The following is a 12,996-nucleotide window of genomic DNA, read 5'->3' as shown; positions in this document are numbered from 1 at the left end:
TTGGTCATTGAGACATCATTAGAGAGTATAATATGCAACTTACATGTATGCTTGCAGAGAGGCTACAAAATTAAGTAAAACACATGAATGAAAGACTAAAGTCCTAACTAGGTAGTGCTCTCTGTAGGCACTTGGTGGCCTGGGATGTAAAATGAAATCTCAAAGTATTAGTGTTTCCCATATTTTGGGAAGTTTTATGTTTATTTAAATTTGGCTGATTTCTGAGAACTACTGCACATTCCAAAAATAGTCTTTCTCTTTTAAATTTACTGTGATGGAGCATGGTAGTCTTTTTCCAACTGATTCTATGAGCGTCTCTAAATCATGGTCTGCAAAGCATACAGATGTTGGCTAATCTTCCTATCTGTCCATACTAGGCCAACTTGCAGAAATAGGGCACTTTATATACTCCAAGCACAAGCGAGGAGGAAACTGATATTTAGTGGAATGTATTATGTAAAGCTTGCTAAAGCTTTATATATATATTCCATTTATATATTCCACTAAACAAGAATACCCTATCCCTGCTTGTCAGTGTTTTCAACATGTTACAAGTAATGTGATAAGCTATTTTGCAACTTGTAATAAATATGGCCTCTAAACTTCAACTTCTTATTCACAATTGCTTTAGATCTCTAGCCTCAATTTCTAGCTTATAATAATAAATATAGTTAATATTTATAATTACAAATAACAAATTAATAAAAAGGCACCCATTTCTTGTGTACATATTCAAATAATCACCTTCACTGTCTTAAGTGAAACTAAAGATATATTGTATATTATTTCTGGGAAAACTCCCATGTTACTCCACATTATAAACTATTATAATTACAGCTATTTTGCCTGCTTCAGTTTAGGAGTACCCCTGTTTAAATGTCTTTCCCAATATGTTCCGATGATGACCACGAATAGTCGAAACGGTCCACACCCCGTCAACAACCTTTCCCCTTCCCCCTCCCTATTTTAAAAAATTAACCCTATCACTTTTTTCCCCACCCTATATAAAAGTATATGTTTCTATATATTACGAAAAAAACCCGGGTTTTTCTAACTTATTCTACCAAACTGCCTACTCCCCCCCCCCCCCCCCCCACACACACACTGCAGTTCTCGACATCGCAGACAGAGGAAAAGCCACAACACCCAGAAAAAGGTATGTGCAATTTTCTATTCCTTAAGCTACATATACTTTTTAATACATCTACACTCATAATGCCCTAAGAACCCATGAGTAAATGGCCAATGACATTTAAACAGGGGTACTCCTAAACTGAAGCAGGCAAAATAGCTGTAATTATAATAAAGATATTTTGCAAAATAGGGCACTGTGCAATATAATATTAGTCACCCACCCACTCCTGGATTCAATTTCCATATACAACACACTAATATCTATCTAGTCACCCCTTATCTACATATTATGAAGTTCATAGCAAGCCTCATTTGTTCCAATTTATGGAACAGTCCTTACATAATCCTGCTGAATGCTTCTGAAAAGTAAAGCAGTATCACTGTAGTTAATTCCTTTAACTTTCTGGAATGATGGATGGACAAAAAAATCATCTACAACATCAATATATATATATATATACATATATATATATACACAGGGTGTTCGGGATAAATTTGACATATTTATAATTAATTATATTTTTCCGTAAGTTACATGTATTAACACACGCTTCTCTTCATTTAAAAGTTTGGACCCTTCTTCATTCATATACAAGATGTCAGAAAGGATGGATAGCTGGAACCCACCTGAATCATGGAAGAGAATAACTTGTATCATGATGATTCGTGCCCGCCATCAAAATAAGGATATTACGACTGCTGCCCAATGCTCCCTGAATACAGTAAAAACAATCAGGCATGAACTAGAGACTTGCAATGGTGACTACGAGGATGTAGCAAGAAGAAAGATCCCTAGCAGACGATCTGATTGCGTTCGTACAGCAGAATTCCTCGCAAATCTGCAGGAACAGGTGTTGAAGAACCCTGGCATTGGAATTCGGGCTTTGTTCGTGGAGTTGCTAACTGTAGTCAAGCCCTGGATAACAAGGGTAGCCAATGGTAGGCCGTATGTATGGCAGCAGGATTCGACCCCTTGCCACACCTCTGGGAAAAGTCAAAAATGGTTGTCTGAAAATTTCTACGACTTCACCAGTCCAAATGTTTGGCCTCCAAACTCCCCAGACCTTAACCCCATGGATTATTTTGTATGGGGCGCAGTTGAAAAAGACACCAATCGCACTTCCAGTAATACAAAAGCCCAGTTAATGGATAAATATTAAAACAGTTTTTGCGGCCCTTCCCAGGGAGACTGTAGCATCAGCTTGTTCGAGGTTCCGAAGCAGAATTGAAGCTGTGATCGATGCTAATGGTGGTTATTTTGAGTAAATCTTGTTGATAGTATTGTAATTAACTCTGCCTGTAATGTTTTTTTGTCAATTCATTAAATTTAATAGATACAAAGAAGATTTTCTTTTTCCTTACGAAACTGTCAAATTTATCCCGAACACCCTGTATATATATATAAAATGTGCGTATGTGTAGCTTGCATTAACAAGAGATTTTTGGAAACCTATAGAACATGTATATTGTGGTCTGGAGACCAAACACAGAACATTTTCAAGCCACTTCAAGCCTCTAATAAGTGGGGCAGCTGTCTCACACTGGATGAAATTCATCTCCCACATCCATCACTAGGGAAGAAATCAAACCTGCAGCCTGCTGGCAATCTACCTCTATATCACTCACTCTCTCTCTCGAATGTTAAACATAAAAATTAAGATAAATTTTTAAAAGTACACATTATACTTGAGAAACAGTTGAGAAGAATTGTGGAAGAAAGCTTTGTGAAGAACAAGCTGGATTCAGGCCAAATAGAGGCTGTCAGGATCAGATCTTCACTTTACGACAAATAGTCGAGAAAGCATGGGAATATAACAAAGATCTGTATTTAAGTTTTGTCGATCTGGAAAAGGCATATGACAAGGTGCCAAGAGAGAAGCTATTCAATACGCTACAGTTATATGGTGTCAATGGGGCATTATATCAAGCAATACTTAGTCTTTATTTGAGTTGTAAGTCAGCAGTTAGAATTGAAGGAAGTACAGGAAGATGGTTTAAAGTTAAATCTGGTGTGAGACAAGGATGTGCATTATCCCCTCTGTTATTCATTATCTATATGGATCACATTATGAAGTGGTATTAAACATGATATCAGAATTGGACATGTTAATGTCAGCTCTTTGCTTTATGCGGACGATGTTATACTTCTAAATAAATCCGCTACAAGTTTGCAAGATTCCCTAACTAAATTGAATTATTGTTGTAATAGATGTGGTATGAAGGTCAGCAATAAAAAGACAAAGACAATGAAAATAGGCAGAATCATTGAAAATGTCAACTGCATTGTGAACGGAGAACCTGTGGAACAAGTAAAACATTTCACCTACTTAGGCACGATTTTTAGTGAAGACAGTAAATTAAATATGGAAATAGGCAACAGAATCAACAAAGCTGGTATGGTAGGCAGTCAATTGAATAAATTCATATAGAATAAGGGAAAAATTAGTCAGAACACTAAATTAGCTGTATACAAGACAGTGTTCAAAACAGTTTTAACTTGTGGATCTGAGAGCTGGGTCAGAAGTAGAACACTTCACCAAAGACTAGAAACTGCAGATATGAGAGTCCTGAGAAAGATTAGAGGCATGAACAGATGGCATCAATGGCAATATCATATTAAAAACGAGGATATTAGGAAAGAACTTGACATTGTCAGCATCCAGGAATGCGTTAGCAGAGCTAATCTCAGGTGGTATGGTCACTTAAACAGAATGGGGCAAGGAAAGATTAGCAAAAGAAGTGTTCTCTGTCAGGTTGGCATGGAAACGACCCAGAGGAAGAACAAGATATAGGTGGATTGATACAGTACAAAGTGCCTTAGACTATAGAAATATAAGATCTGATAATGTTGGAGTCTTGACAAGTAACAGACTGATTTGGAGGGAAATTGTAGATAGGAAGTTAGTAATGATGTAAATTTTTCATGTAGTACTATCATATCCTGTACACCCCTTGAGGATACATCTCAGGAATTTGATGAAGTACACATTTCAGTACTTTATTTTTTAAAGTATTGAAAAACAAGTGCATTTACTCCTACAACCTTGAAATAGCATCCATGAACAAAATTCACTTATTTTTAGTGAAGCAGCTGACTATAACTGGTCAAATTTACAAATTTCTATTAATTACCACTTGCAAGGTGACATTCTTTCATCCAAATGACTGACCTGAAACATCAACTCAAATTCTTCATATAGCATAGTGGTGTTGCTATCCTACATGTCCAGATTTGAGCATGACATAGAAAAGATGGTTTTGAAATGAAAATAAATGTACTTAAACACAAAATTCCAGTAGTAATTTTCACGAGTGTTTGGTACTAATATTCTGGATACACCAGCTTGCTATTCTACACAGGAAAACCAAAGCACAAACATTCACAAAAGAAACTGTTTATGGTATAAACTGCAGCAACACTATATACAAGCGAGGGCAAACATGTGGGAAACAAGAAATTAAAACCTTAATTTTCTTTTTTTCAGATGCCTAGAGGTAATATATTATGCAACACCTCCAACGAGTTATGATAGGAAGGCACTCACTCTCTCTCTACACAACAAGACTGCTTAAACCTCAATCTACACACAGCACTACAATCCATCAATTATACAAAATGCCATCTAATGACACTAATTTTTTTTTTTGGTCTGAAAATTACGTATTAAGACTGATTCGCCATGCATTATGAAAAACCTGCTACCTCTGTATAATATCAGCTAATTCACCTTCAATTGAAAAAGCCCATAAAGATTCCTCTCATCACAATGAGAACTGAATTTGCATCCTTTCCAGTTGAAGGATGCAATATCCTGTCATTCTTTCTATTTTGCTATGGAGGCAATTAGAATGTATGTAAAGTATACATAAAGTAACTGGAAATTTCATTTCATTATAACCTGGTTAGCTGAGCAGATGGCACTCCATTTATCACCCTCACAAGATGACAAGTTTAAATTCCATTGTAGTATGGATTTATTAGTACTGAGGTGAAACATCACTAAGGATGAGACTTGTTGCTCAGACCTCAAGTGGCTTGAGAACATGCCATGTTTGGTCTCTAGAGCATTCCATAAAGGACCTAAATTAAGGTATGATGGATTTACAACCCTTTTGAGTGGGAATGTCACAAGGAGTCATTTTATACCTTTGTTCAGTTGCAAGAGCTTTCACAAAACATTTCTGAAATAAAAATGGAACTCCTATAAAATGATTTATTTAATATTTTAAGACATTTTTCACCCTTCAGTATAGTGCATCCTCCCTACCCCAAAGAGCTACACTAAACATCTCCCTTTCTTCATCTAGATGAGATTGTAGAGATTGTAGGCAGGGATTAATGTTAAACAATATTCTATATCATAATCAGAACTATTCTTAAATCTTTTAATGCCTTTTCATTTCCTCAAGGGAACAGGAACTCTCTCAGCCTTTCAATTTTGTAAACTGGTAGGCAGTCAGTCTCTACCAGCAACTGAGTTCATCTCTACCAAAATTTTCTGAAGTTACAGGTGACAGTGCCTCCTCTTTACTGCCATCTACTTGTTCTTGAGAACAGTCTCCCCCACTCTACCTTCTCCAAAGATTACAACCCTCAGCTGTTCAAGTAAAATGTGAATAGATTTCTTCTATTCCTCTTGCTCACACACAGCACTAATAGGTCTTGACCTTTCATGTGTGGATCAGATAAACTTATCTCTGTTTCTCAATCTATTTCAGACTGATACCACAGTCTGAAATAGATTGACTATAAATTTTGCACTAAGTTGTCTATACACACAATACATCAAATTCCTGACATTTAGTTTCAAGGGGTGTACAGGATATGATAGTACTACATGATGACAAACAATACTTACAGAACTAAAAGATAAGCATTTAATCTTCAGAAACATCAACAAAGACTAATAGACATGCTTAAGTGTTGAATAAGTTGTAATACTAATTATACCTTATTAGGTATTACAACACCCAAAAAAAATTATTAAAAATATTATTGCATGGGGTACCACACCATGGAGTATGAAGACTCATCGCAGGAGACCTAAACACTATCCAAACAATATATCATACCTCTCCTTGAACCCATTAACAGACAAAGCATTCAACTGACCATTTAACTCATTTACAACTCTCCAAGCAAAAAATCTAGTCCTCACACCTCTACTAATCACACCTTTATTCAACTTCCAGGGATGGCCTCTTGTTCTGTCCCGTCTAGCCAAGCAGTGAAACATTTCCCCTGCATCAAATCCTATAAACCCTTTAAGCAACTTAAATGTTTCTATCATATCTCCTCTTTTTCTCCTATCAACCAACTTCTGCAATCCACAGATCCTCAAATCTATCCTCACAGGGAACTGAGAATTTTCACAACCATTTATGTTGGTCACTCACCTCAGGATCATCATCACCACTTCCTCATCCCCAAGAAATCCAGGAGACCAAACCTCAGCACAGTAATCCAGATGTGGACATATCAAGGCCTTATAAAGTAGAATAGCCACTTTATCTCTGCTTGTTAGTGTTCTTCGATAACCAAGTAATCTTAGGAGCTACTTTAGAAACATGTCCTTTAAACTTGGCTATCTTCATCTATTTCCTGGAGTACAGTGCCATCAATGTGATACACAGCTGGCAACAATCTATCTCAAAATACAGAACTGTGGATTGCAGAAGTTGGTTGATAGGAGAAAAACTTCTCTACATTAAAATGTGACCATTATCTTCTGCCCACAGTGACAGCCTATCTAAGTTGTCCTGCAAGTTCTCTGCATCACCTTGCTTAACTATTACTCTAATTTTGCATCGTCAGCAAATAACTGAATATTTCCTTTCAGTTATTTCCATACATCCTATATGACAAATTAAACAGCAATGGTCCCAGCACAAAACCTTGTGGCACACCACTAGTCACCTGTTTTTGCCTCTATTCCAACTCTCCATATACCACTTTTTGATATCTGTCCATCAACCAGTGTCATATCCATCCCCATTTGTTCCAATTTGCATAACAGAGTTCTATGTGGATCTGAGATCTGTCAAATGCCTTTTGAAAATCCAGCAGAATCATTGTTCTCTTTATCCAACTCAGCTGTTACTCTCCTAAAAAAAGATATTACTAAGACATAAGCTACCATTCACAAAGTCATGTTGTCCCCTCATATAGTATATTTTTATCCACCCATTGTTAGGTTCTCCAATTTTTCCAGTACTTTTACCACCACATACCTGAGATACCAATTGGAGTCTCATTAGAAACACTCCACTCTTAGAAACTCCCTCATGCAAGGGACTCTTTCCACTTCTTGGAAATCTACCAGAGCTGACACTTAAAGAGCCTAGTCAGATGCATTGCCAGTTCCCTTGCACATTCTCACAGAACCTAAGTTGACATCCCATCTAATTCCACAACTGTATTTACATTGAATTCTGCATCATCCAAGAACCTCCAATTTATTAACCTCCATTCCCACATCAATCTGTCACATATTAGAGCAGTAACCTCACTTGGATGATATACAATTGCAAAGTGGTCACTCAGTAAATCAACTATTTTATCCGCTTCAGTCTCCTCTTGACCATCAACAATCACTAAGGTTAATTTTTCGCATCCATTCTTCTATAAAACAGACCCCTGAGGCACGTCTCTAGTGACTTTCCTCTTCAAGGATATTGCTCTCCCACACACACACACACACAACTTGCTGATACCTATCAGATTTCCAATCCAATGCATTAGTCTAATATCCTACCCCATCCACTCTAGTTTGACTATCAACTTATGTGGTAATCTATCAAACACTTTTTAAAAATCTAAGTATACTACTGTGCATCCATCTCCCTTGTCCAAAGAAGCTATCACCTTATTGTAATAAGTAAGCAGATTACTAAAACAACTTCCCTTTAGCAAATCTGTGCTGTCCATCAAAGATAATACCAATGTTTTCAACTCAATTCTGAATCCTGGTTCTCACCAGCCTATCCAACACTTTAACCACAACACCCAACACACAGACTGGCCTATAATTTGATGCTTCTAATGCCTCTTTTATGAAGCAGTACAATCTTATCTTCCTTCCACTTCTTTAAAGATTAAGGAAGAGGAAGGAAGGAAAGATTTTACACCACCTAAGTGTTAAAACTGCATGTTTTCAACTTCCACTATGAATGTAGTGAAAGTTGAATCTCATCGCTTTTGTCATTCTTACCAACTACCATCAATTGTTTCCTTCCACCCCTTTGGAAGTTGACAAAACATAAGACACATTAAACATGTCAAGGCAGATGGCAACTCCTTGGCATATTCCTTCGAAATACATGGTGATATATCAAGATTCACAGCTTGCCATTGTACTGGGAAGGGAAGAGGAGGCACTGATGAATGAACAGAAGGTATGAGGAAATGACTATGTGAATAAGGCCTTATGATATAATCACTATTTTAAGGGAATTATTTTCCAGGGAGTTAAAAGCATTCATGTATTTTTTTCTTTTTTTAATGTAGGTCCTAAATTGGGTCAAGTTCTAAAGGAGTAGAAAGAGGGAAATTCCACTTCATAAGAGAGGTGATAAGAATAAGACTTCAAATTATAGGCCAATCTGTATGTCTGGAGTTGAAGTTAAAGAGTGAGAGATGTTAGTCAGAACCATTCCTCACAAATGGATTGATAACAACAGCATTCTCTTTGGACAGCATGGATTTGGTAAAGAAACATTGTGTTTTAGCAATCCTCTTACTTATTATAACAAGGTGATAAATGCATTGTACAAGGCAAATGCATACATATTAGATTTTGCTAAGGCCTTTGATAAAATGCCACATGACAACTGATGATTAAATTGGAAAAGATGGTGTGGGATAGCAGATTAGTGCACTGCATAAGAGATTGGTTGTCTGAGGTATCAGCAAGTTGTGTATTGAGGAGCAATACCCCAGAAAAAGAAAGCTGCTAGTGATGTGCCTCAAGTGTCTGTTCTGGGGCCATTGCTGTTTAAACTTATGTTAATGATACTGGATATCATCTTCATTCAACTATATTTCACTTATGATTTTGGGAAAAATAAACTCAATCAGTGAAATAATTTCATCTTGCTTATTTCTGATAATCCTGTAATTTATAAATAAACACAGCAGTTCTTATTAGGTGTATAACCAGTCCTCCCAAGCCACTTGTTAAATGTGAATCTTCCACCACACCTGCTCTTGCCCAATCACCTTTACTATAGCTTACAACATATATCCACTGTCTCAACTACCTCATGTGCACATCCCCATCGATTCCATTCCTATGGTGATCATTTCCATAAATATATTCTACTACTCTCAACATCGACTCTCCCTATGCCATGTCTCTTGTTCACCCAGGTTTCTCCCATTTCCTTAGACTTATTGCACTTCCATTCGCTCTCTTTTCATCTCTTATATTACTGTTTCCACTGCCAAGCACTTCAGTCTCTTCAATACCACTCTCCTAATCTTTCACTTCACCTTTTACTTCAGATCTCTTGCTTTCATCACACACTGCACTTCCATCGACCGTCACTCACTCCAAAGTAATTGAAATGCAATCAACTATGTCTGTATAATTCCATTCTTTCCTCAAATACATGCCATACATCCACAAACTGTACTCCCTTTTCCTCTTCCAGCATACCATACAAGATTTTGGCTCTGCCTCAATTGATTATTATCATACCTCAGCAATAAACTGATAAGCTTTCCTATATCAAAACTTGAGATTTAAAAAACTATCAAAAATTGTCAATGCATAAAGGCAGCTAGAGTGACCTAATATGCATAATTCAGGTTGCATTGTATAATTCAGAGCCTGGTCAGAAGGTCGAATTCCAGATGGTTGGTATGAGGCTTTATTAGTTCCCCCATATAAAGAAATAAAGCTGAATTACAATGAAATTGCCCTACTAAGTATTCTGGATAATATTTATGCTGACATACTTGAAAAGAAGTTGAGAAAGAAAAACTTGCAGATCTGGAAAAGGCATATGACAAGGTGCCCAGAGAAAAGCTTTGAAACACTACAACCATATGAGGTGAGTGGAACAATATAAAAGAGCAATATGTAGTCTATATTTAAATTACCAGTAGTTATAACTGAATAATAGTTTTTTTTTTTTTTTTTAATATATAAGAGAAGGATGAAGTTATATTCACTCTTATTCATCATCTACATAGATCACATTATGAAAGAAAATGGCATTAGGCCTGATATTAGAATTGGAGATGTCAAACTAAGCTCCTTATTTTATATGGATGATGATGTATTCCTAAACACATCTAGTGCAAGTTTCCAGGAGCTGTGCCAAATTTGGCATGAAAATCAGCAACAAAAAGACCAAAACTATGAAAACAGACAAATATTAAAAATATCAACTGTATTCTGAATACAGAGTCTACAGAACAAGTAAAATATTTCAGATATTTAAGAACAGTTTTTAGTGAAGATGGAGTTAAATTTAGAAACAGACAACAAAATATGCAAAGCTAGTATGGTGGGTAGCTAGCTGAATAAACGTATGAGAAAAATTACCCAAAATTACCCAAACCAGTTAAGTTTTGTATCTGAAAAGTTTGGTTAGAAATAAAGCACTTGATCAAAGATTAGAGACCAGAGATATGAGGATTCTGAGAAAAATTAGGGAAGTAAACAGACAGCATCAATGGCAGAATCATTTAAAATGAAGATATTACAAAGGAACTTCACATTAGCACTCAAAAATGTGTAAGCAGAGCTATTCTGTGGTGGTGTGGCCACTTAAATAGAATGGGTGAAGAAAAATTAAATAGGATGGAATAACTTAAACAGAATGAGTGTTTGATGCCAAGATGGCAGGAAAGAAACCCAGAAGAAGATCAAAAGTAGATCGATTCAGTCAGAAATGTCTTAGAAGCAGAAAATGTTAGACATGACAATATTGTAGTAACTGACTGACAATAATAATAGCTGACAAGTAACAGACTAATCTGGAAGTAAAATACGGATAAGAGATTAATAATGTAAATTTAATCATACAGCTATCATAATAGCCTGAACACCCCTTGATATACTTTAACAAAATGACAACCCCTCTGACTAAAAATTATGTAGGCTTGTGTAATTACAAGTTATATGCATATATAACTATGGCTACATATATATATATAGTCTATTTTTATGCAATTAAAATAAATATTTGGCATTATTTGCATAAACTAACGAATCTTTCTGAAATTGCCTTTATTTGTCAACACTTTAAAAAGTAAAGCAAATGCCCACGTTGTAAATGACTTAATAATGAAACCCCATTTCCGTGTTTGAAGCTGGACAATCGGTTAGAGCTATCCGCAATTATTCTACTATGATATAAATTAGGTATTACCATTTTCTATTACTAGAATAACAGTAATATCTACCTTTTCTGCACCCTACGCAATGTATATGTGCCAAACCACTTGACAGACATTAAGGTAATCCTTTGTGGGTAAACCTAAATTTTAAAAATAAACCTTTCCCAAATAGGTGCTAGTCGGTTTTCTTGTTGAAATTATAAAAACATGCAGTTTCGGTAACTCCTCTCGCAGATGATATAAAATATTACTCCATTATCCTCTTTTCAAATTACTTTGAAAAGCAAAATTTTGCAATGTACAATATTTGTGTGATAGTCAACTGTTATGTTACAACAAATCTGTGCATCTTCTTAAATACAATGTGTTGTTGCTTATGCTTTGAAAACTAAGAACACAGACCAAAAAAAAAAATAAATAATAATAAAATTAAGTAACTTTTGTTTAATTCAAAGGTTTAATTCACTATATTGGCAATCGCATTTACAGAAGTATATATGCAAATAAAATACCAGTAGAAAAGGAAACAAAGTTAACACGATACACAACATTGTTCAAAATTAAGAAGAAACGTCGTAGTACACATCAATAACAGCCATACAAAAACACAACTTACACTACTGACGCGATAATCCTCCAATCTCAGGTCAATTATTTCTGCCATTTAGCAGAACCAGTAATAACCCGAAACGCACTACACTCTCACATAGAACTTTACTCCACAACAAAATGCACAAATATGTTTAAAAACTAGTTGCACAGATGACCTCTATCGACAACCACCCCAACTTACATATCTATTTATAGTCAGCATTTCATGTGAAGCAGATGAACGAAGCAAATCGATTTGTGTTTAATGCATAAATCGAACAAGACATTATTTTATCGATAAAATGAATATCTCCACAGTATAAATATGAAATGGTCTAGAAATATTCTGCAAAATGAACTGACATAAAAGTAATGATTCAAATTTGCTCTTTTATGGTTTCTTAGCAATAGGTAAACATATTTTAGTGAAAGTAAACAACAACAAAAAAAAGTTACTTTTCCAGCCTCTGTTGCGAAAATAACTCTGTCTTTTCAGAATTTAAGGGAAATAGTTACATCATTAATATTATTATATGATATTCAAAAGACAAGGATTCATCACAACAAAAGGTATATGTATTTTATCTTTCCAGAAATATGAGATTCAGTGGCGCACCCAGGGAGGGGGACAAAGGGTTTTTCCCCCCCACACACACAATAGAAAAAGGAAAAAACATCAGAAAAATTTCCAAAAATCTATTCCTAATTAAAATTACTTTTTTTTATTTATATTGTGTCTTGTCTTCTATTTCTATATTACTTATGAATTAGCGGTTACATAAGGTGGTAATACCCTATAGCTCTCGGGAATCACGGCCGCTGTGAACGTAAGGCGAACGAGGTAGTGCTCGGACGGACCGAGCGCTACTTCGTTTGTCCGAGCCGCCCAAGGAGATTATGGGTATCATATATTGGCGATCACT

At 35.7% G+C, this 12,996-nt stretch overlaps 1 protein-coding gene across 1 annotated transcript in view; it reads right to left on the bottom strand.

Moving 5' to 3' along the window:
• The window catches only part of LOC150101624 (demethylase ALKBH6), a 68,410-nt gene extending 56,179 nt beyond the window's left edge, over window positions 1–12,231 (bottom strand). Inside the window, exon 1 of the mRNA XM_090400497.1 lies at window positions 12,099–12,231. Coding sequence (XP_090256623.1) covers window positions 12,099–12,146 — 48 coding nt within the window. The 5' untranslated portion in view covers window positions 12,147–12,231. The remainder of the gene's footprint in view (window positions 1–12,098) is intronic.
• Window positions 12,232–12,996: the final 765 nt, after the last annotated feature.

Source organism: Typopeltis vanoorti, chromosome 11 (genome assembly GCF_054136105.1).
Source record: "Typopeltis vanoorti isolate ZY-2024b chromosome 11, IOZ_Tvanoo_1.0, whole genome shotgun sequence".
Classification (NCBI taxonomy): Eukaryota; Metazoa; Arthropoda; class Arachnida; order Uropygi; family Thelyphonidae; genus Typopeltis; species Typopeltis vanoorti.
Note: the sequence above shows the minus strand (reverse complement) of the source record. Positions and strands in the feature narration are given on the sequence as shown.